This window comes from Cylas formicarius, unplaced genomic scaffold (assembly GCF_029955315.1).
Source record: "Cylas formicarius isolate icCylForm1 unplaced genomic scaffold, icCylForm1.1 PGA_scaffold_7__23_contigs__length_41026272, whole genome shotgun sequence".
Taxonomy (NCBI): domain Eukaryota; kingdom Metazoa; phylum Arthropoda; class Insecta; order Coleoptera; family Brentidae; genus Cylas; species Cylas formicarius.
Genome location: NW_026844352.1, coordinates 40,598,169 through 40,623,303, shown reverse-complemented (window position 1 = coordinate 40,623,303; position 25,135 = coordinate 40,598,169). Strand labels below are relative to the sequence as shown.

At 33.8% G+C, this 25,135-nt stretch overlaps 2 protein-coding genes across 2 annotated transcripts in view; one reads left to right on the top strand and one right to left on the bottom strand.

The window, feature by feature from the left end:
* Positions 1 to 24,048, bottom strand: part of LOC132704650 (ectopic P granules protein 5 homolog) — a 44,351-nt gene extending 20,303 nt beyond the window's left edge. The window contains exons 1-14 of the mRNA XM_060674790.1: positions 23,893 to 24,048; positions 23,215 to 23,845; positions 21,878 to 22,137; positions 16,654 to 16,937; positions 16,277 to 16,439; positions 11,917 to 12,099; positions 11,664 to 11,861; positions 8,295 to 8,699; positions 6,114 to 6,331; positions 3,994 to 4,253; positions 3,569 to 3,939; positions 3,365 to 3,514; positions 1,261 to 1,491; positions 1,045 to 1,208 (exon numbers count right to left, since the gene is read on the bottom strand). Of these exons, the coding sequence (XP_060530773.1) occupies positions 1,045 to 1,208; positions 1,261 to 1,491; positions 3,365 to 3,514; positions 3,569 to 3,939; positions 3,994 to 4,253; positions 6,114 to 6,331; positions 8,295 to 8,699; positions 11,664 to 11,861; positions 11,917 to 12,099; positions 16,277 to 16,439; positions 16,654 to 16,937; positions 21,878 to 22,137; positions 23,215 to 23,845; positions 23,893 to 23,925 (3,551 nt within the window). The 5' untranslated portion in view covers positions 23,926 to 24,048. The remainder of the gene's footprint in view (positions 1 to 1,044; positions 1,209 to 1,260; positions 1,492 to 3,364; positions 3,515 to 3,568; positions 3,940 to 3,993; positions 4,254 to 6,113; positions 6,332 to 8,294; positions 8,700 to 11,663; positions 11,862 to 11,916; positions 12,100 to 16,276; positions 16,440 to 16,653; positions 16,938 to 21,877; positions 22,138 to 23,214; positions 23,846 to 23,892) is intronic.
* A 179-nt stretch (positions 24,049 to 24,227) lies between these two features.
* LOC132704652 (thioredoxin-like protein 4A) lies at positions 24,228 to 25,127 on the top strand. Its single transcript, XM_060674792.1, has 3 exons — positions 24,228 to 24,587; positions 24,643 to 24,779; positions 24,833 to 25,127. Exons 1-3 carry the CDS (start codon positions 24,510 to 24,512, stop codon positions 25,044 to 25,046), a joined length of 429 nt encoding a protein of 142 aa, XP_060530775.1. The 5' UTR covers positions 24,228 to 24,509; the 3' UTR covers positions 25,047 to 25,127.
* Positions 25,128 to 25,135: the final 8 nt, after the last annotated feature.

The following is a 25,135-nucleotide window of genomic DNA, read 5'->3' as shown; positions in this document are numbered from 1 at the left end:
AACGTATCGTTTTTTGCGCCTTGCAAATTCCCAAATAATGGTTTAGGTGAATAAGTAAAAACCGGCCTAAAATTGCTGTTTTCTTTTTTTAATTGTCAATGAACAATTGCACTTTCGTCACTCGTTATTGGTCGTTCGTCATTGGTCATTCCTCTTTCGTCATGCGTCATTTGTCATTCGTTAGTGGTCACCCGTCATTGGTCATTAATATGACAGAGCACAACAATACAGTGATGACAAATATTAATGGGTAAAATATTAGTTTAAATTATAAAAACAGTTTTCTAGGAGGAAAGGCATTAGTTTGGATTTAAAAATGTTTACATTACTACTGCTCTTTAGCTCTGAGGACAGTCTATTGTAGACTCTAATACCGATGTTCGTAAAATATTATTTTGAAAATTCTAGTCTATTTTTTTACGGAAAAACAATCTTTGTAGCGTATATTATAGTCGTAGAAATCTCCGTTTTTTTGTAAGGCATTTGTTAATAAAATTGCAATAGTCAGGGAAAGATTGTTTAAGAAAAAACGGCGTTTTGTGACAAAACATATTCCAATTTTTTTTCCTATAGGCAAGATTTAATTGAAATTTATGAATTAAATTTATTTTTTTATTTTATTAAATCAAACTATCCACCGAGGACAAATCCAGAAGATTTGTCAATAAAATTGCAATAGTCAGGGGACGATTGTGTAAAAAAACCGGCGTTTTTTGCCAAAAAAAAAACCTTGCAAATTATTTTTGTTTACAGGGAATTAAGTCTAATTTAAATTAATTAAATAAAATTACTATTTTTTATTTTTATTTGTTATTTTAATCAAACTATCGACTCAGGAAGACTTGCAAACAATATTGTGGGAGTCAGTGGAAGATTCTTTTAAAAAAAGCCATTTTTGGCAAAAAACATTCCCAATCTTTTTTTTTTTTTGGTTTACAGAGAAGATAGAAGATTTTTTTTTAAATAACTAACCAAAACTAACTAGAACGGTTTTGACTTGGAATATTTCTAATTTTTTGAATAATGTTTTCTAGGTAACGTTACCCAGTGGATGTTGTTATCCTGGTCAAGAAGAGTGTGAAAAATTTTTGCCAGATGAGCGGCAACAGCTGGTGATCGATCGGAGTGTCCAGAGCTTGTTGTGCCCATCGGTAAATACAGAGCCAACCGGATGTGAACGGACTAACTTTTACGGTCCCAGCAGCTTTCTAAAAGGATTCGATATTCGATTTTTTAAATGCAAACTGCGCGAAAATCGACCTTAATGGCGTGATCGACGTTTATTTTGCCCTTTTGCTTCGACAGTTCGATCAGTATTTCCCTCCATAACCCGGTTCTCACTTCCCTTTCTTGGTGTTCGATTTCCAGAAAAACGTAAGCGAGCCAAGGATAGGGAGCCAGCGAGTTGGCAATCAGACTGTTCGACGTATTGACGCCGGACACCCATTTTAACACGCTGAATATCGAACCCGCCTCTGTCGGTGTACCGCACTTGAAAATTTTAATCTATATTTTTTTATCGTCCCGTACAAAACCATATATATTATAAAAATATCTCAGTACAAACACTTTTCTGGCACAATAATAAACTGTATTTCAAATATATTAGTATCAAAAGCATTTAAATATAATAATAATAATTAATTGCATTTCAAATATATTAGTAACGTATTTAAATCCCTCTGTCGAAATCCTGAGTCATTGAAAATACATTTTCAAAAATTACATACAAATACAAATACTTTTATGGAAAAATAATTTATTGTATTTCAAATACATTAGCAAAGTATTTAAATAGAGTTTAAAATTTTAATTCATTTTTTATCCCCCTGTAGAAATCCGGAGTAATTAAAAATATATTTTTAAAAGTATTTAAATACAAATACTTTTATGGCAAAATAATGTATTGCATTTCAGATACGTTAGGAACGTCTTTAAAACTACTTTAATGCACTTTAAAATTTTCATTTACGTTTTTTTATTACTCTGTAGAAATTCTGAAACATTACAAATACATTTTTAAAATTATTTAAATACAAATACAAATACTTTTATGGCAAAACAATTCATTGTATTTCAAATACATTTGCAAGCTTTTAAATGTATTTAAATGGATTTTAAAATTTTAATATATTTTTTACCCCCGTGAAGAAATCCGGATTAATTAAAATACATTCTTACACTTTAATATTTTAATAAGTATATGTTTTTTATCCATCTGCAGAAATCCGGAGTTATTAAAAATACATTTTTAGAAGTATTTAAATACACTTTAAAATCTTAATATAATTTTTAACCCTCTGTAGAAATACGTACTTATTAGAAATATATACAATCCAAATATTTTCCGGCAAAGTTTTCAACTTTAACAATTTTTGAAACTGTACTTGAGTGCAACGTCAATTATATTAGCACTTATTTAAGATTTAAGATGTTAAAAAGACATTTTTAAAAGTATTTAAATACAAATACTTTTCCGACAATTACATTAGCGCTAAAAAGTATTTTAGAGAACCAGAGTTGCTAAAAATACATTTTTAAATTTAAATACAAACACAAATACTTTTCCGCCAAAGAATGCGTTCTCAATGTATTTAACAGTATTTTAAATACACTTTAAAATTTTAATATTTTTTTTAATTACCTGTAGACATCCGAATTATTAAAATGGATTTTTAAAAATATTTAAATACAAATACTTTAGATCATAAATTTAACAATGAAACAGTAGGAAAGTGTAAGGACTAAAATAAAAAATATATATTCATTAAAAATTTAAGTTTTGTATTATTGTATTATAGTCGTTTTTTCCTCTAGCTCCAATGCAGATTTGCGTCTGATCTAACTATCTCATCTTATTACAATTGCGCGAATTTCCCGTAATAAAAATCTGGTTTTGGCAGATATTTAAATTACATTTAAAATACAAGAAAAATGTAATTTGCTTCAAAGTTCGGTTAATAATGAAAATTATCGCGGGTTCGTTGAGTTTAGAGAACTTCGAAAGTCTAAAAAGTAACAGGTACATAGGTAATAGGACTTTGGATACAAGTTTTAATTGTAATTGCAACTTCATATTTAACATTTTAAGGATATTTGTATTCAAATTGTTTTAAATACTAGAAAAATGTATTTAAATAAGGTACATTTTTATTTAATATACCTTTAAATACATGAGCTTCTGAAGGGCTAGAAATTAGTGCGTATATAGATTAGATAACAACTTGATTGACTGATTGAAACGAAAGTTCGGTATCTTTTCAATTTTTAGAGTGACAGCTATTTTGGGCTTCTATGGTAAGGTTAACTTCTTATTTTCGCTTCGCACGATAAAAACTGCCCTGTATAACTTGAAATCCGTTACCTGGTGTAAATTCCGTAGGATTTCGTAAACCACTTCGAGACCGTCCTTGTGAAAAAACGCGTTCCCAATTAACACGTCCAGTAAGTATAGAACGCCGCCGTCGCTGTTCCAATTAGGCATCGAAACCAAAGAGTTCATCCACAATCGTACCTGAAACTTTGAAATTTTTACCCGGCCGCCGAGCGTCGAACCGACATGGCGCACCAAGGGGCGGGGACCGTCTAGTTCGTAATACCGATAGTTCGCGATTTGGGTCTCGATCATATTGCCGAACTGTTGCAAAACGGTGTCTTGACCGACCAGCAAACTCTTCGCCATGGAAATGTAACCCCTGTCCGCGTTTAAAAGATTGACCAACACTTGCTGATACTTCTCCAGATTGACCAGGCACTCTTGGCTCGACATAAACAGCGGCACGATTTGGTACAACGCGAACAGCACCGCCTCGTGTTTGTGATGGTTTTGGATTTGGATCAGTTGATCCATGCCGTGGGTGCATATCGGGGGTATAAGGTGGCCCCAAGTTGTCATCAAGACGGACACGAAACTGGCCAGCGGTCGTCCCTCTTTGATTCCTTCAAATCGGATAGTAAAAATGACATTTCCAAGTGAGCGAGCGAGTCGGTTACCCTTGGTTAAAATGTCGAACCTCTCGGGCTCCTGAACTCTACCGAACTCCTTAAAGTGTTTGTCGCTGATGTGGAGCTTCAGCCTCAAAATCGTCTGCCACCCCCACTGCAGATACCCTAACTCCTGATCTACGGATTTCAATACCAACAGGGCGGTGTCGCAATGCATTTCGTACGGAAGCAAGTCCCAATTTAACCGGGACAAGATCATCCTCGCAAGTTTGCTCTCGTCGGACGCCACTGGACTATTCAGCAGCAACCTTGGGGGCGCAACAATAAAGGCGCTTTGAATTTTTCGAGAAGAAACTGCCGGCGAATTGAAACTGATTTGACTCCACCCTATACCTGCTTACGTACGGTATGAGGGGGGCGGAGCTAAAGGGGGGGGCGGGAACATCGTGCACGAACTGCCGGAATTTTTGGATAAGTGATGATGTTTGAACAGGATTATAGAATTACAGAATATCTAGAAAAAAATAGGATTTACAGAGAACAAAAAAGGTCAATTATTTACTTGGATGAAACCTGGTTCGACAGTTATGATACCCCGGAAAAGGGTTGGATTGACTAAACTGATAAGTGTAAAACAAACGCGCCATCAAAAAGAGGTAAAAGAATAACTATTTTGCATGCTGGCGCTAAAGATGGTTGCATTCCAAATGGACTTTCTCTGTCTGCGAAAAATATTAAAGATTCTTCTCTGGATTACCATGAAGACACCATCGCTGATTTATTTGAAAGTTGGTTTAAAAACAAACTAGTTCCAAACATTGCTCCTAATAACGTAATTGTAATGGACATTGCCAGTTATCACAGTAGACAGTTGACTAAAACCCCTTCGTCATGTGACACAAAAGCAACAATCCAAAACTACATGTATAATAACGACATTTATTTTCACGAAGATTATACCAAAAAGCAATTAATTGAGGTTCTGCAAAGCTTGAACCTACAAAAGTAATACGTCTGTGATAATTATACAAAAAATCTAGGGCATACAGTTTTAAGGCTTACACCTTACCACTGTATATTTAATCCCATTGAACATGTTTGGCACCAACTGAAATCTGCCACTCGTCGTAACAATGTTTTCCCCGTGTTAACTCCAATGTCCTCAAACTTAGAGAAAACCGAAGTTTTTAACATCCCTCCACAAAGTTGGGCAAATTTTGTTAAACATATAGAAAAAGCAGAACAATCGTATATCCATATTGCAAATAATATAGAAAAAATAATAATTAGAACAGGCGATGATAGCGATAGTGATACTGATATATTATGTGAATAATTTTAAGTAATTTAAGTAGGTAATAAAACTTATTTGAAATTTTATTTTAGATTTAAACATAAATACATACATAAATAAATAAATATTGTTTAATATCTTTCCTAACAAAACTCCCAATAATTAAATTCTAAGCAAAGTACGGACCTGTTCGGCCTTATTTCAATCTTACAGCTTGCCCGGGTCTTTCCTTAATTCGTATCAGTTCTTATATCTATGAACAGACTTTATCAGTCTCTATGCTTAAGTGTACTCTAAACTGTAATGTTAGGTCAGATTTTTTTTATTCATGAGAATATCTACGAATGGGAATTGTCATAATTATTGAGGCCCAATAACAAAAGTATCATCAACGTAGAGTGCCCATGATTTTGGTTTTAGAGGGCTTTCTTCTCAAAAGCTTACATTCCTTCATAAGATTTTGGAGGTTGGATTTTTTAAAGGATTTTTACAGTTTCGCTTGTATTGAGATCAGTTTTGGCTAGAAACTAGAAACTAGATTGACGAAGAATTTTATAATCACGTGAGGTTTTGATATGTAACCCATCATATTAAGAAAAATAGTAATGTTATGGTCTCTGTAAGGAAAGAGTCAGACCTTCAAGGGCTTATTAATTTTTCAAAGAAACTTCCCCAAATCTTCCGGATTCTTCAGAAATTGTTGTTGATGACTGTTGATTTAGCTCCGCCCTCCACAACCAGTACGTAACAGATATAGAATAGAATGCAAATCGGTTTCAGCTCCGATGGGATGATTGACCAAACGTCGATTGAGGAGGAATCAAGAATATTTGTAAATAAAAGCAATTATTGGCAGAAAAAAATAAGTTCTCACCCAGCGATTATCTCCAAATCATTGTAGGTAAGCGTCCAAACTGACAGGGGCAGCTCTTCGTACAAGTACAGAGCCAAAGATTTTATCCGGTCGATGTTATCTTTAACAGACGCCAATATTTCGGAGAGGAGATGCGGGTGTTTCGATGTTAAGTGAGTCAAGAGGATTCGTGCTGACTTGTAACAACTGTCTCGAGTCGTTTCGCTAATAAATCCTACCTACGCCCATACGAAATGTGCTTTATTGGTCTCTTTCATCGGACCCACATTAACAGATTTTTTCCAGCACGTAACATACCCAACGCATTTTAAATTATATATCTAAAGAATTAATCGAAAATCAAAAGCTATCCTTTCAATATTACGAAAACGAAAGTCCATCAAAAATAACATACATGTTTTAGCTTAATTAGAAAAATATTTAACGAATAAGTCATATTTGCGACAGAAATTCTGACTTATTAAAAATTTACTTAATTAAACTAAAACATTTTTTCGTAAACCGGAATTTCTGAAAAATAATTCGGAATTTTTAAACTAAGTTAGAATTAGTGCAAATAAAATTCAGGAATTTCTGAAAAGCAAGTTAGAATTTCCGAAAAATAAGTCAGATTTTTGAGTTAAATCAGAAATTTTGACTTATTACAAATTTACTTAATTATAGTAAAACATATTTTTTAATAAATTAGAATTTCCGAAAAATAATTCAGAAATGTTTAACACAAGTCAAGTTATAATTTCTGAAAAATAATACAGAATTTCTGAAAAACAAGTTAGAAATTTAAAAAAAAAACAAGTCAGGATTTCCAGAAAATAAGTCAGAATTTCTGAAAAATAATTCAGGAATTTTTAACATGAGTCAAGTTATAATTTCGAAAAAAAATAGGTCAGAATTTCTGAAAAACAAGCCAGAAAATTTGAAAATAGAGTAAAAATATCCGAAAAACTAGTTAAAATTGCTGAAAAATAAGGTATAATTACTGCGAAATAAGTTAGAATCTATAAAACATAAATTATAAATTCTGAAAAACAAGTCAGACATAAATCAAAATTTCTGAACTTTAAGTGTAAATTTTTAAAAAACAAGTTAGCATTCCTGAAAATTAAGTTAAATTTATAAAGTCCAAATTTCTAAAAGACAAGTCACAATATCTGATAAACAACTCTACACTTCTGAAGAACAAGTCATAATTTCTTATCTAAGTCAGAATTTCTGAAAAACAAGTCAAAATATTTGAAAAATCAGATTTTTTGAAACACAAGTCGGATTTTCTGAAAGGTAGGCCGCAATCTCCAAGAAACAAGAAATTCTAACAAAAGTCAATTTTCTGAAAAATAAGTAAGAATTCCTCAAAAACAAGTCAGAATTTCTGAAAAATAAGTCTAAATTTCTGAAAACCAAGTCAGAACATTTGAAAAACAAGGAACAATGTCCGAAAAACGAGTTAAACTTTCAGAAAAATAAATTATAGTTACTGAAAAATAAGTCAGAATCTATAAAAAAAAAGTCAGACATGAGTCAAAATTTCTGAAAATTAAGTGCCAATTTTTAAAAAAACAAGTTAGTACTTCTGAAAATTAAGTTAAATTTATAAAGTATCAATTTCTAAAAGATAAGTCACACAAAATCTGCAAAACAAGCCACAATATCTGAAGAACAAGTCACAATATCTGAAAAACAAGTCTACATTTCTGAAAAACAAGTCAGAATTTATGAAAAATAATTTAGAACTTCTGAAAAATAAGTCAAAATATCTGAAAAGTCAGAAATTTTGAAAAACAAGTAAAAGTTTCTAAGTCAATTTTCCGAAAAATAAGTCAGAGTATTTTTAGAACTAGTTGTCTCTCGCAAGGGCCATTGCAAATCGAAACATTAGTATTATATATGCAAGTATTTATTGAAAAAATAAAAAATGCTTTACGCAATTATTGTACTAAATCATCTAATAACTCGAGAGTTCCACAGCACGGGTTTAGTCTCGTACCATGAGAAATAGATATATAATGCTAATTAAAATTTATAATCACTATTAGGCTCACTAGCGATTAAAGCAAAGGAAAACAAACCCCCAATAAAAAAATCAGTCTTTTCAGATCAACTTGGGAGCGTATAAGAGGTGCAAGTAAAAGAAATGTTACATTCTGTTTTATTATGCGTCGTTGACTTGAATATTTAACTTACCTGCAGGAGATCGAGCACAGCGGCCCTGACGAAATCCACGTCGCGATCCCCCCGTGCCAACGCCATATTGGCGAACGTATTGAGCAGATAGTAGATTTCCGCGTCCTCTAATCGCTCCAGTTTCTCCTCGAACTGCACCCTCAACGCTCTCTCCCATATCAGTCCGCTGTAATCGCTCGAGTCTTGGGGATTCAAGATGTCGTCCGCCTTTTCGTCGGAATTGTGCAGGAAATAGAAAATTTTCCACAGGGTTTTTATCGTCGCCACGTTATAGGGCACGACGGCGAGAAACTGCCACGCCCCCAACTTTTGCGACGAATACAGGTAGAAAATCGCCCTCAGGAAGAACGCGTCGTACTCGATCTGGATCCTTTCCAGCATCGCGCCGTCCGTCACTTTGTTCGCCTTCGAATTGCAAAGGGTTCGAGCTTAGGTGAGGCTTTTTTTTTTTTAATGGCCCGAGTCCCTGATTGCATTAGACGTAATTCAAGATGCTTCGATAATAAATTTTTCAAAGAACCTTCCACAGGCTACCGTAATGCTTTCTACTAAACTTCTTTTTGTTGAGTCGAACACAAGCAAAAAGTCAGAGGATCACCGACTGGAACTGGTACGACTAGTCTGTACGCTGGCGAACCATAAAATATTATGCGTTATTTTTTTGTATCACTTTGTACTTTTGGTTATTTTCTGTCGAATTTGAGTATATTTATGTATATATTATATGTTACATCTTATGCGCCTCAAAACATTATTTAATGTTTTATCCCAGAGGTTCGTTTACGCACCAGTATTTTTTTGTACGTTTAAATTTTTTGTTTACACATGTAATGTATTCTTAACGACAACAAAATAAATAATTTCAGAGCAAAAAAGGATTTGTTTATTCTTTTTTATGCTTGGGATAAAATGTATTAACCGCGACTCAAGTCACCAATATTCACTAGTGTTATTACTTTGGCTCCGCCCCCCTCAAACCGTATACACGTGGGTGTAGAGTAGAAGCAACGTTTAAACAATTTTTCAAATTTTAAAAGCGAATTATTGGTGGTTTTTGCCCCAACAAACACCGACGCAGTTTTGTAAAAAAATAAATAAATTTACTTTACCCATCTTTAAAGCACCTTGCTATTTTTTTTAGGTGCCGGGTCCAGCACAATACCTTCAGCCTGAATTCCGTTCGATCTTCTCTTGAATGTGTGATTCATCGATCTTTTCTTCATTGCCTTCGTATCGTTCTAAACTTCTATTACTATTTCTACAATCAGTTACCATTTCTTTTCGACATTCGCGAAATCGATTCACCTCTCTGTTCTCTGTTCTTGGACGTCTGTTCTCCGTAACGCGAATAATTCTTCGAAAACGATATGTCCGATCGAAATAAATCTTGAACCGGAAGACGCGTTAGAATAGGGGAAACGACGTGAACGTACAGTTTAGTCAAATATATATAAGGGGTGTGTCAGTTATAGGCGAAAACCTGAAATTTTCAATTTTTCGGTGTAAATCATCGGTAGTAACTGTCAAATCTTAGCGAACGGCGCCGTTCGGTTTGAGCGTGATTTCAGTTCTAGTCGAGGGCTACGATTTTTGCCTCTATTATACAGAGTGCGTGAGGTACGGGCAGGAAAGCGATTGTACAGAATTAAAAATTCAACTGAGCCGGCTTTTACTTGATGAAAAACCATTTTTCAAAATAAATAAGAAGTAAAAGTTCAGATGCTCACGAAATTATATATTTTTATATGACAATTGTTTCGACAACACCGTGTCTTTATCAAATATAATATTTGCAAACTACCTTCTACTATATATACCGAAAAATGAAAATAGGTATTTAAATCTAATTAATCGTTAAGCAACACATTTGAATGTCTCATTTTGTTAATCTACATGGCTTCCCATAAATTTAATTTTATATTTTTTGTGGCTGTATGTAAAATATCAAAATTGTCGTCAAAAATGTGTTTTTCTGTGTATAAGTGTGTAGCATAATTAGAATCTAGACTATTGTTTTTAAACGCTCTTTTATGTTCGTTAATGCGTTTCTTGAAAGATCTAAATGTTTGTCCAATATAAATTTTAGGACAAGATGCGCATTTCGACCTGTAGACATCGGATTTTTGAGATTTTGGACATTTCGTTTTATTGTTTTTTTAAAAATTGTCCTATTGTTGTTCAGTGCAACCTGTTTAATGATATTAAGTTCTTTGTTGTAATTTTCTGTTGAGAGCGGCGTATTAAGAAGTATATGTATAAGAGAGTGAAATGCAGCCATTTTGTGTGTATAAGGGTGATTGGAGCTGTTGTGTATGACTGTGTCTGAGTGTGAAGGTTTATGGTAAATGGAAAAATCTAATTTGTTTTGCGGTTTTGTAATAGTTAAGTCTAAACAATTAATAGAGTTATCCTGTCCAATCTCCATAGTGAATTTTATACGATTATGTAATAAGTTAATGTAATTTAAAAAATAATTCAGTTGTCCGTCCACGTATCTATACCACCATAGAAAACTTTTACTTAAAGGATGTTCTAGTATGATATTTTCCAAATTATCCATAAAAGTCTCGGCTAACAAAGGACTAAGTGGGTTTCCCATAATCAAACCTTCCTTAGAGATGTAAATCTGTCCATTAAATTCAAAATAATTTTGGTCTAAAGATACTATTAAGCAATCTAATAAATCTTGTTTCACCAATGGGTTAATCTGTTTCCGAGTGAGGGTGAAATCTACTAAATCTATCACACCTATAGGTGGAATACTGGGAAATAAGTTTTGTACATCAAAAGACAATAGTGTTGCGTTAGAAGGGATTTTGATATCTTTAATTTTGTTGGTTAATTCGAAAGAATTTTTTATTGCAAATTTTGGTTTAAAATCTGTGTGGAATTTAAAAATATTTACTAATTTTGTAGAGAGTTTAACTGCTGGAGCCATTACATTAAATTTATTCGAATCAATGGAGATAAACAAAATGAGACATTCAAATGCATTGCTTAACGTTAAGTTAGATTTAAATACCTCTCGTTTATTGAACTTAAATTGTCACAAAAACTTTAATTAAGGTTTTTGTTGCCATTTTTCGGTATATATAGTATCAGGTAGTTGGCAAATATTACATTTGATAAAAACACAATGTTGTCCGAACAATTGTCATGTAAAAATATATAATTTCGTGAAAAACTGAACTTTTAGTTCTTATTTATTTTAATTAAAAATTCGTCTGTTATACTGTGTTAGCGCGGAGCTTAACAGAAAAACAAATAAACGCAACCGGGTAAACCATCAAAGTTTCGTGAGTAATTTTTTTAATTAATTAATTAAATGGACTCGGGCCGCATTCCCGTTGAGGGATAGGGGGGGGATACCTTCGAAAACTGCTCCCATTGGTCGGTGGTGTACTGCACCACGTGCCTGATGAATCGGCTCAGTCTCTTCGAGAATTGATTGTATCGTGGCTGATTGTACGTTTGCAAACCGCGGTGAATCAATCGAAGCAAAATGGTGCCGAAGGCGAAAAAACGAACCAAATGGTGTTCCGACACCAGACTGGAATCGTAAAAGTCCTAAAATAACAACTTTCACCGGGAGTAACTCAATGGGAAACGCTACGACGGGTACCTGATCGTCCCTCTTGCCGATCAAAAGCAACATTCTAAACATGTCGTCCAAAGGCAATTGGTTCAATAGCGATACTAGATCGTTCTCTTTCAAAGACGTGCCGGCATTTTGGTCGTCCTCTTCCCCGTCGGAATCCACTATTATCCACAACGCGTCCGTCGCGCCTTCTTTATTGTGAGCAATCTGGATAGAAATAAAAAAAATGGTTTTCTCTTCTTTTTTAATCGCTACCCGTACCGGTAAAAACGGATGTTTTTTGTATTTAAGAGAATTTTTGAATTATTCGATATTCGATATTTTATGGCACTTTAGGATTTAGTGGGAAAAATAAGGATCGTTATCGATTTCCGCACGGTTTAGGAAATATTTAAAGGTTATGCGATTTGTTGCCAGTCCTGTTGGCTTCTTCGAAGTTCAACTAATACTGGCTCGCGTCCCACTCAGTACGCGCTTATATACGGTCTGAGGGGGGCGGAGCTAAAACAAAGGAAATATAAAGACCTAGTGAATCACCGCTGTTTCCCTAAATATTTCTAATTCTATGTTTATTCTTCTTCTTCTTCCGTCAGGACTATTGGCTTCTTCAAAGTTTAACTGAAACTGACTCGCGTACAACTCTGTACGCGCTTATATACGGTCTGAGAGGGCGTAGCTAAAAGAAAGAAACGTTAAAGACCTACTGAATCACCGTTAAGATTGGCCGCTTCTATTTCTGTGCTTCTTCTTTTTCTTGTTCTTACATTAGGACTGGGTCCTGTGTTTTATCATCAAGGGTTTGCCAGGAGTATTTGGGACGCTGAGAACCAGCTTCCATACCATCTTATAGGTAGTCGTCAAGTAGATCGGGTCGTGTCTGGTTTCTTTTCCTTTGCAATTTTTGCTAATCGTTCTACATCCTGAATATTACACACGTCCCTTATTTGTTCATTTCTCTCCCGACCGCACAACGTACGTCCTGTTATTGATCTCAGGGTTCGCATTTCCGTTGTTCTTAAGAGCCGTTTAGTGGTTGTGTCCTCCGCTCTAGTTACTATTTATTTCGTCAAATTAAACCTATTAGGTATTACTTCATTCTTTAGGTTTCTATCACTTGTTACTTTCGAAAATTTTTTTTGTCTGTCCGTTCTCCATTATCGTCTTTTGGTTTTCGGAACTACAAAATTGAAATTTGTGTCCTTTTTAACCCTCCACGAGGCACATAAGCTTATAAAAATAGCCCTGATCGACTGTTTTTTGGACATTGCTATGAAACACGATAAGCCTCCGAAACCACTCCAGAAACTTTTATTCTTGACAATTTTTCAAAAATATACAGGGTGCGCCGCAAATTCCAAAAAAACTGAAAAATGAGTCCCCCTATTATTGAAAATTGGCAATAATTTCAAATATGTGTTTTAGATATTGGCAGTTTAAACTTTTGCACTTACGGTTTTTAAGTAATGTACAGGGTGTTCGCGATATTCCGTGCAATATTAAAAAACATAATAAGTACTCCAAATTTGCAGCTACCGACTTCAAACTTGGGAGAGAAGTAGAAGTTTGGACCCGCATTTGGACTCTTTAAATTGGGAGCAACAAAATAACGCGAAGTATTTTTTTTTTATTTTTGAAAAAAATTCTAATAGATCCTAGAAATTTCCGCTTTTGTAGGTGAATTATTGGCGATAAATGAAAAACTTTTATAGATGTGATAATTTGATATGAGAGTTAGTTTAAGGTTTCGTCTATAATACAGGGGGCGCGAGATATTTGAAAAAATATAATTTTAAATTGCAATTACCAGTACAAATTTTAATATTTACTGAAGTGTGCCGTAACTTTGAAGTTCGACGAGATATGAAGGACACTTTATACAGGGTGAATCCACAATAAAATAACATTGCGAAAGTTCCATAATGGTCCGCAGGAGCAGGACAAGAATCCTCGAAGCGCCTTGTTTTTAAAATAAAAAGGTGATTCACGCCATTTGCTATTTGAAGGACATCACTTGTTCTACACTCTGGTCGTAAATCCGACTGCGTCATCAGCACGGCATATTATTTTTATTTCTTTGCCTCCCACTGTTGCCTAATTTGTTTGCCTTTCTATGTTTCTTAAGAACTTTATTTTCTTTGGGAAGTTGCGGCGAAAGGATTTTTGTGACCAGCATCCTTTTATTGTAAATCCCGAAAGAATTGAAAATTGATTCATGTAGGAATTGAATAATATATCTATATATATATATATATATATATATATATATATATATATATATATATATATATATATATATATATATATATATATATACATATACATATATATATATATATATATATATATATATATATATATATATATATATATATATATATATATATATATATATATATATATATATATATATATATATATATATGTTTAGCTTTTGGTTCTTGGGTTATAGGTCTTTGTATTAAAAGCGATTAAAATTTTTTTTGTCCATATATTGACGTTTCGGTCTTCTATGACCTTCTTCAGAAAGGGGTACAGTCTAAAATTATGTTATAGTACAGTTCTTTTTTTTTACATATACACAACGGAATTACAAAGAACCTTACCAAAAAGAGACAAACACAAATCTTAAAATTGAAGAGGTAGCATCATATGAAAGTTTATACTTTAAAAGCGTTTGGTTTTGTCATAGTGCCTAGAAATATTATTGTTTTGGTTTTTTCCAACTATGAGAATAAAAAAGTCATACCCTTGATAAAAGATAAAAGTCCAACAAAAAATGATTTGTATACGGCACTCACACACATAATACACACAAATTTAACGAAACAGTTAAAATATATATAAGAGTTTAAAATAATAATAATAATAATAATAATAATAATACCGATACGCGAGGTTTGCTCGCGTCGACGTTACTGTAAAAACATCGTACGATGCACGATTGTTTTGGTGCAAGGTTCAGAGGATATACAGAGTGTTTTTGTTAATTTATAATTTTTTTCTTTTATTTATTTTAAATTATTTTTATATATTATAATTTTATATTAATATATCCCTATGTTGTTACTTCCATTGTTGTTTTATTTCAGAATGTTGCAATATAACTTACTGAGATTGTTGGTGTCTGTTTTCGAATTTATAGAGTTCTTATTTTTTTGGATCTCAACCATTTCCAGAATTTCCCTTTTTTTTGTATTATTTTCGGTTTTTAGAATTTTTACTTTCGCAAAGTTGAAAGAATGCTTGGTTTAATACACACAAATTTAACGAAACAGTTAAAATATATATAAGAGTTTAAAATAATAATAATAATAATAATAATACCGATACGCGAGGTTTGCTCGCGTCGACGTTACTGTAAAAACATCGTACGATGCACGATTGTTTTGGTGCAAGGTTCAGAGGATATACAGAGTGTTTTTGTTAATTTATAATTTTTTTCTTTTATTTATTTTAAATTATTTTTATATATTATAATTTTATATTAATATATCCCTATGTTGTTACTTCCATTGTTGTTTTATTTCAGAATGTTGCAATATAACTTACTGAGATTGTTGGTGTCTGTTTTCGAATTTATAGAGTTCTTATTTTTTTGGATCTCAACCATTTCCAGAATTTCCCTTTTTTTTGTATTATTTTCGGTTTTTAGAATTTTTACTTTCGCAAAGTTGAAAGAATGCTTGGTTTCCGCGCAATGACTCTTCAGGGCAGTCGTATTTTTTTTGTCGTATTTGTGACCATTAATTCTGTTTTTAAGATACTGGCTTGTTTGACCGATGTACACACCCTCACAATCGTTGCAAGGTATCTCGTAAATGACGTGACTCTTCTTTTCGTCCGGTATCTTGTCTTTTAATTTACTGAAAATGTTTTTTACCAAATTGTATCCTTTGTGAGCAATAGTAATGTTGTGATTCATAAAAATTTTGCTAAAATTTTCGGACATACTGGGTATATAAGGAAGCGAAAGATAATTTTTTTTTTGTTTTTGTTGGGTGTTGCTTTTTTGTTTAGTTTGGTTATAGAATAGGTGTATACGTTTTTTGAAAATGGTGTTAATTAATCGTTCCGGATAGTTATTTAGTTTTAATGCTTATTATTATATATATATATATATATATATATATATATATATATATATATATATATATATATATATATATATATATATATATATATATATATATATATATATATATATATATATATATATTACATAAATCGCGAAAATTCATTAAATGAGTGGAAAAACATTACCAGGTGCGGTCGTTTTTATAAATACGACGATTTTTCAAAAACCAGTCACATAAAATCGAATATTTCCGAAAATGTGCGGGGATCGATAAAGGTAAAAAATTAAAACGGCATTATTTTAACTCACGTCGTTTAAAAAATTCTCACGCTCTTCGACCGGACTCAAAATAACGGCCAATATCGCCAGCAGATGGTTCACCTCGTAACTAGAAAATGGCGATTGTCCGGAACGTATATCTAAAGGCACCTGGACAAAACTCGATGCCCAGGAACCCACCCCAGCGGGACACCTGATGAATAATTATATTAGATTATAATTCGCAACAAAATTTCATTATAAATAGTAGCAGGTAGTTTGTAAATATTATATTTGATAAAGACACGGTGTTGTCGAAACAATTGTCACGTCAAAATATATAATTTCGTGAAAATATGAACTTTTAGTTTAGTATTTATTTAGTTGTATATTGTATTAGTAGTAATTTTTTTTAACCAGTAACTTACCGCAATATGTGATTGATAATAAACAGATGATCTTGATAGTTGGCGACGCGTAGCAAAACGGCCACCAATTGTTTAAGCCACGCCCTCGTCTCGTCGGAAAACGTCGGGTCGCGCACGAGTCTCCTTTGAAAGGCGAACAGGATCGAGATGCAGAGCCTTATTTCGGCGATGCGATCGGTCAAATGGGGCGGTTCGCGTCCGACCGAAAGAGACACCGGCGTATTCGCGCTTATCCCGGTGGCGGACACGCAATTTGCAATCACCGAATGCACAAACAAATCGATCTGGAACGTGAGAAAGTAAACGCATGTACAACGGTCGCAACTAGTGATGAAGCTGGTCACGTGACATTGGTTCCTTTTTGTTTTGCAGTTTTGTTCTTCCGTTTTGTCCTTAAGGGCGCAACACGCATCTTTCACACACAATCAACAGGTATTAATAGGCATTAAAAAAAAACGGATTTTTTATAACTTTATTTGGTTGGTGTCATACAAAATGATACATATGATTCAGATATTTTCAGCTAATTTCTAATAATTAAATAAATAATAAAATAAATTAAATAATTATCTAAATTTTTTCAAAGAAACTTCCACATTCTACTGTAATACTTTTTACAAAACTTCTGGATTCCTCCTGCGTCGGTTTTGCTGTTGGCTTCTTCAGAACTTGACTGAAACTGGATCGCATTTTTATTTTTATTACTATATTTTATTTCACTATTTTTCTTATGAATAATATATTTATGGCAGCCTTTGAAAAGAAAGCTCTCGACATCTTTCATCTAAAACCAAAATTAAGGAAACGCTACGTCGACGATACTTTTGTTATGTGGCCTCGTGGTCAGGAGACTCTAGTAGATTTCCTTAGTCATTTAAACTTTATACACCCTAACATACGTTTTACCATTGAGTTGGAAACTAATAGTAATCTTCCATTCTTAAATACCTTTACAGAAAACTTATGCACACAGACCGATACCTTCCATCCACCATCCGGCCCAAAAATCATCGGTTATCAACTCTCTTATCTACAGGGCCGTAAAACCATCTCGGTTCGAGTCACTGAAACCAGAATTAAAACCCTTACCTCCGCTCTTCTCTCTAATAATTTCAACATTAAAGATATTAAGCGTTCCATCACAAAATACACTTCACCACAACTTTCCAATAGCAATACCGAAAGCAATCCTAAACTTGGCACTGTGGTCCTTCCTTACATTCAAAATATCACTGACCACATATCAAAAGTTCTAAAGAAGTATAACGTGAAAACCACTTGTCCAAAAATCTCTCAACATCATCCATCCATCAAAAACAAAATTCCATTTGAGATGCTAAGCATTTAATCAACAATAACAATCTTAACCGCGACTCAGGTCACCAATATAGGAATCAGTCATCCGAGACGGTGTTTATGCCTCTCATTTAGCTCTGCTCCCCTCAAACAATATATAAGCAGGTATGGTCTGTTCATAGATATAAGAAAGTGACCAATTGCTTTTGAATGGAATTATCCATGGGTGGTCATTAAGATTAAGATTATCACCTAAAGTTTCAGAATTTAAATTCAGGTAAAATTGTAATCTGTAATAGAAAATAATTTTATACCTGCCTGTGTTTAATATTCTTTGGTTTGGTATACTACTTAGTTTAAGTTTATTGGTAATCATTCTTATTTCGTGTGTAATACAGGGTGTGTTGAATCGTGTGCGAATTATGCAAAATATGTGCGAGTCTAGTGTATCTCAGGAAATGCTCCTGCCCCTATTCTATTGAGACTAAGGAAGTTATAAACAATGTTTATTTGACTCTCATTGAACGTAGTGCCAGCAAGCATCTTTAGAAGAAACGGCCACATTGCCGACAATTTCAACGTCAACTTATGGAAAATTGTGAATAATCCCATTTCAGCGAGGAAAAAAAGAAGCGATGCTGACATTTTCTCGAGTGTAGATGAAAGTGATCAAGATATAATACGGCGTAAAATTTACCAGTTATACGAGGAACAAAGCGTGCCTACATTAGATACCTTAATTAGGAGGCTTGAAAAAGATGACACTGGTGTTAAATAAAAATTGACAAAAGGCATGTTTTAATGGAATCTTTTAGAATTCGGAAATGGCGACTGGAATATCTAGAAAAAATTAGGATTTACAGAAAACAACAAAGGCCAATTATTTACTTGGATGAAACCTGCTTCGAAACTTATACCCCGGAAAAGGGATGTGTTGAGTCAACTGATAAGTGTAAAACAAACGCGCCATCAAAAAGAGGTAAAAGAATAACTATTTTGCATGCTGGCTCTAAAGATGGTTGGATTCCAAATGGACTTTCTCTGTCTGCGAAAAATATTACCATGAAGATACCACCGCTGATTTATTTGAAAGTTGGTTTAAAAACAAACTAGTTCCAAACATTCCTCCTAGTAGCGTAATTGTAATAGACAATGCAAGTTATTACAGTAGACAGTTGACTAAAACCCCTACCTCATGTGACACAAAAGCAACAATCCAAAAGTACATGTGTAATAACGACATATATTTTCACGAAGATTATACCAAAAAGCAATTAATTGAGGTTCTACAAAGCTTGAATCTACAAAAGGAGTACGTCTGTGACAATTATACGAAAAATCTAGGGCATACAGTTTTAAGGCTTCCACCTTACCACTGTATATTTAATCCCATTGAACATGTTTGGCACCAACTGAAATCTGCCATTCGTCGTAACAATGTTTTTCCCCGTGTTAACTCCAATGTCCTCAAACTTATAGAAACCGAAGATTTTAACATCCCTCACTTTCTTATATCTATGAACAGACATCACAAAGTAAAATACGAACCAGTTTCAGTCAAGCTCTGAAAAAGCCAACAGGATGATTGGCCAAAAGTTAGCAAAAACCGATACAGGAGGATCCAGAAGTTTTGTAAAAAGTAATTATCTAAATGAAAGTCACTACGCTATGTTGGGTATTTTGATTTCGAATATTTCATATTTGAGAACAAAGACGCGCAATTGTGTGTTGTTGCACAATATGAATACATTTTTAGCGCAAATTTCCTTAAAATATGATCCTCATCTTCATCGACTAAGTTCCAAAACATTTTATCATCACTGTGCGTTTTTAAAATTTTTCATTTCTACAAATTAAATTAGAAAAAAAAAAAAGTTCAGATTTTTAGTTTTTAACGCTTTATGACAGCTGTTTTGGCAACACCGTGCCTTTATCAGATACAAAATATGACTATATTCGGACACATACATAAAAACAGGTAGTAATAGATTTTTAATTACAGGTATAGGGTTATAAATTTAAATTTAACAATTGAACTGAGGTGGCTTTTACTCGATGAAAATCCATTTATCAAAATAAATAAGAAATAAAAGTTCAGATTTTCACGCAATTATGTATTATGACATGACAATTGTTTCGACAACACCGTGTTGTCGAAACAATTGTCATTTTGTTAAATTTAACAACAGAGACGCATTTAAATTCAATAAGCCGTTAAGTAATGAATTCGAAGATCCCATTTTGTAAATTTCCATAGCTTCCAACAAATTTAGTTTTTTTGCTTTTTGAATGATTATGTAAAATATCAAAATTATCGTCAAAGTTGTGCATTTCTGAATAGCATATGAATGACATAGTTAGAAACAGGACTTTTAATTTTTATACGCCCTTTTATGTTCGTTAATGCGTTTCTCGAAGGATCTACCTGTTTGTCCGATATAAATTTTGGGACAAGATCCACATTTCAACCTGTAGACTCCGGATTTTTAAGTTTTTCGTAATTTAATTTTACTGTTTTTTAGAAAATGTCCTATGGTAGATGTTTCGAAATTTTCTTGCTAGGTTCTCCTGTGTATTTTATTGTTTTCTAAATTTTGTTTTCGGTATTTAATATGGGATAGATAGAGTTCACAGTCATTTGAAACTATTTTTTAGTTATAATCTTATATATATTTGTTTTATAATATTAAATTCTTTTTCAAAATTTTCTGTAGGAAGTGGTACATTAAGTAGTCTGTTGATAAAAGCATAAAAGGCACACATTTTGTGTGTGTAAGGGTGATTTGGGTTATTATGTATTTATTATCCATGTGTGAGGGTTTATCATAAATGGAAAAATCTAACTTGTTCTGTAGTTTAGTAATAGTTAAGTCTAGAAAAACAATATCTACGTATTTACACCACGAGACAAATCCTTTACTCAGAGAATGTTTATGTATGACATTGTCTAAATTGTCCATGAAAATTTCGGCAAGCAGTGGACTACGTGGGTATCCTATAAATATGCAATATGATCTCACCGAATTATATCAAAAACAAATCATAACAGTAATTACCGATTCAACTCTGTTCAATGACAAGGATAAATACCAACTCCAAAGCTATATTCTTTAATTAAATTACACAAACCGCACCATCAGTTAAATTTTCAACAAGATTAATTAAAATTTTAGAACACGATACTGCCTTTAAACCTAGATATCCTATCAAAGATTCATTCGAACTAATTAACAAGATTAAAGACATAAAAATTCCTCGTACCGCAATTCTAGTTTCATTCGATGATCAAAACTTATTTCCTACCATTCCACCAATAGACAATATTCTCGCGCAGAGACAATTTAACCCTATCATAAAACAAAGCGTGCTAGATAGTTTAACAAATTTAACATGTTAATGTTTAGCAGGAATTATTTGGATATTTTTGGGATAGAAAAAGACCTTTAGACCGTTCACATAGCGATCTGAATAAAATTGATAATAATAAAATTTGCCCACAATTTCAACTTTTGATTCCAAACAACAGAATCTGTTACTACAAAGCAACATGAATCAAAAATGGGAAAAATATTCCGAATTTTTGACAAAAATTTCGCTCATTTCAATTTTCAGTACGTAAAAAAATTTATGATAAATATTAATTAAATTCTTATTATTATTAATTTAAAAATATTTTTGTTTCGTAACATTTGCACATGTTTTCTACTTATAAGCCGCAAATCCGATTACTGTTTCAGATACACAGAGAAATTTGCATTGCATTGCATTTGCACATTCCGCCCAACAAGTTAAATTTCAACTCGATCGATACGCATACGGACGAGGGTCAATTTCGACCACGACTTGCCAAATTATATTATATTCCGCTTGTTTAAAAAGTTTTCACGCCCGCCCATGTAGGGAGATGTACTTTCGCGTTGAATCCTACCTGCAGTCTGAGGTCCTCTGCCGAGTACGAAAATAGCACGTGATTGTCGTACAGCAACTGTCTTACGTTCCCGAGGATGCGGACAACGCTTTGAAAGATGGACCTGTGAAAGATACTTTTCCTGTAAGCGTGAGTCGCCGTGACGATCTGACCGTCGTCGCACTCAGCCCGTCCGCTAACTTCGGCCGACTCGATCGTCCACAATTCATTTTGCAAATGTCGATATTCCTTTCGGATCTGTTCTAATTCCAAATCGTTCCCTGAATAAAGTAATCTTTTGAATTATACATCGACCAGTGGACGGGGCCATAGATACTAAAATGGTAAGTGACCCGGCCACAGTTCGTTATGCAATTGTTTCACCCCGTGTTGCCAAATATTCAGTTATTATTTCCTAGATATAAATTTATATACTTTTTATAGTACTCTTAAACAATAATCCTAATTTTCAAAGGCCAACAACTAATGTACATAAATATTATCTATTACTGCTAATTTTGATATCAACGCGAATTGTTCTCGGATCGGAACCGGAGTTCTCCGCGAAACATCGTAGTTTTACCAAAGCGATTTGGCAATGCCGGATGACATTCGGCGTTCACAGTTGAAACTTTCCCGTCTACCAAAACGCAGGATTACCCCTACCCGACTTTTATTCTTAACCCACGGAAAACAAATTTACCGTGGTTTACGCAACAACCGCTTGTCGCCAGCGTCGCGCGTCATTAACGAATTTTTCTCTTGGGGTTTTGATTTTTTCAAGTGTTTGGTGTTGTGTTTCTGGTCGTAAAAATGACGACAAGCTGGTTAAGACTTTTAGATAAAGCTGTAGGTTCCACTCAGTCGCTGTGTACAACGTGGTTAATGTTTATTTAGTGCATCCCCTCGTTTTGCGAAATGTAGAATGCCATAGTTAGTGCGAATTCAGGATATTTGTCGTGAAGATTTTTTAAGGGCCAAAAGACTATAGACTAGGAAGAAATACATATTTATATTTGTCTTTTTTTTTGATAATTAAGAATTCAGAGGTACATTAAGAATTTCAGGTTCAGTCAAAACCAAGGACAAATTAATTTATAGAAAGCTAAGGCATAATTTTTTTCCTGAAATTTTGAAATTAGTAACCCAAAATCCCTATTGTGTCAGGGAGTGATCATAGTTGATTATTTGTTAGTTCCAATTTAATTTTATTTTTTATTTTACTTTAATGTTGTGCGTCAAAATTTGTGCCCCTACTTTAATTTTATAATAGTTCACCAAACTTTTACATATGACGACTAAAACGAAATCTCACTATTCTTTGGTCAATTTTGAAATTACATAAAAGTCCCACCTACCTGTTATTTTTTCGCGTACTTTTAAATAATTCGTCAACAGTTCGAAGAGGTGGTGACGTTTCACTGCAAGGCCCTTGAGTTCCGCCTCGAGAAAGTCACTGCGGAACTGTTCCAACGAGTCCAATTCGCTATTGTGATAAAGTGCGCTTAGCTGTTGCTCGGTGTAAGGCTTTATCTCGGGCCTTTGATACGGAAACTGTTTCAGTTGCTCCGAAGGTTTGTTATAGACGTCGCTGTCCTCCACGGTTTTTAAAATTATCCTATTGGTATTTAGAAGTGCCGTGGCTTCGACGTCCCGCCGCGTCTCTCCGGATTTGGGGCCGCAAGAGCTCACGATCACGCCGATGTCGTCGACCGTTTTCAAAATTTGTTTGTTCATGTCCAAAAATTTCTCCATACTAGTTTGTGTGGATCTGCCCCGTAGGTCATCGTCACTTTTCTCTATTGTTTCGTTTGTCGCTAAAATATTATCACTCTTTTGAACGAATACGTTTGGGGAACTGGCCGGAACTATATTCGTGCCATTTCCGGCAGGATCGGGGAACGACTGGGGCTCTAAACTTTCGGATAAAGCCTTTTCGATTGCATTTTCTCCGAGAATTTCAGCCTTCTGAGTTTCCCGTTTCTTTTTCTAAAATAAAAATTTCGGTATTGTATCAGCAAAAATATCCAGTTTACCTTAAGTTTTTGTTTAGACTTTACAGCTTCCATTGTCGATTTGGCTGCAATTGTTATTCGGATGTAAATGTTTACAACGCTCTTTGCCAAAACATTATCAGCTGATCTTGGGTTACACTCCTAGTGAGAGTTTTGGTCAGTTTAAGAAAAATTAAACACCAGAGTTTTTTACCACTTCAAAATTTTGTTCCCAAGAAATCTTTTATGATCGATATCGCAAATTCGAATGAACTGTTCAATGGAGATAATTATTTGTTGAACTAAATCATAATGTGCGTGTCGGTGGATAACGGAAATAACGGGTGCCAGTAATGGGCTAGTCTCTTTAGTTGGCTCCCTACTTTATTGAAGAACAAAATTACCCAAAAAAAATGCAACCCAAAATGTATTTTGGGAAGTTGCCAGTTGTTTTAGAGTCCTAGTCAAACATTCTTATAGTGCGTAGCGCTAAGTTGTTAGTTATGAAAATGCACACATTTTTCTAACCATGAACTGACGGAAGCCACGTTCACTGCCTTCCTAGACGTTAGTCAATGGTGTCGTATTTAACCTGCTTGTTTTTTAAATAACACCAATTTCAAATTTGTTAACAATTTTCGTTAAACAGCAAATTCAGGATGTCTTATATGCTCGCGCATTTACACAACGGCTGGCAAGTCGACCAAGCCATATTGTCGGAAGAGGATAGGGTGGTGGTAAATATCGCGATATTAAATAAAATTTTGTTTTGTTACTAAAATTATTCCTCAGGTAATTCGATTCGGACACGATTGGGACCCGTCCTGTATGAAAATGGACGAAGTGTTGTACAGCATAGCGGAGAAAGTAAAGAACTTTGCGGTTATATATTTAGTGGATATCACGGAAGTTCCGGATTTCAATAAAATGTAAAATGCCTCCGAGTTTCATAGTTTGCCGATCTAAATTTCTCTGTTTGTAGGTACGAATTGTACGATCCCTGCACGGTCATGTTCTTCTTTCGCAATAAGCACATAATGATAGATCTGGGGACGGGCAATAATAACAAAATTAACTGGCCTTTAGAAGACAAGCAGGAAATGATAGATATCATCGAAACAGTATATAGAGGTGCGAGGAAAGGCCGAGGTCTAGTCGTGTCTCCTAAAGATTATTCTACAAAATATCGCTACTAAAAGGTTATCAGGAACTTTATGGACCATATTGGTTTGAGCAGCGGTTTTGTATATTTACTTGCCTTTTGTTTAAATAAATTGTTTAATAG

Coding starts and splice junctions, on each gene's coding strand:
- LOC132704652 (XM_060674792.1), top strand. CDS start 24,510: ATGTCTTATATGCTCGCGCATTTACACAACGGCTGGCAAGTCGACCAA. Junction 24,588..24,642: donor CGGAAGAGGATAGGGTGGTG/GTAAATATCGCG, acceptor ATTATTCCTCAG/GTAATTCGATTCGGACACGA. Junction 24,780..24,832: donor GTTCCGGATTTCAATAAAAT/GTAAAATGCCTC, acceptor CTCTGTTTGTAG/GTACGAATTGTACGATCCCT.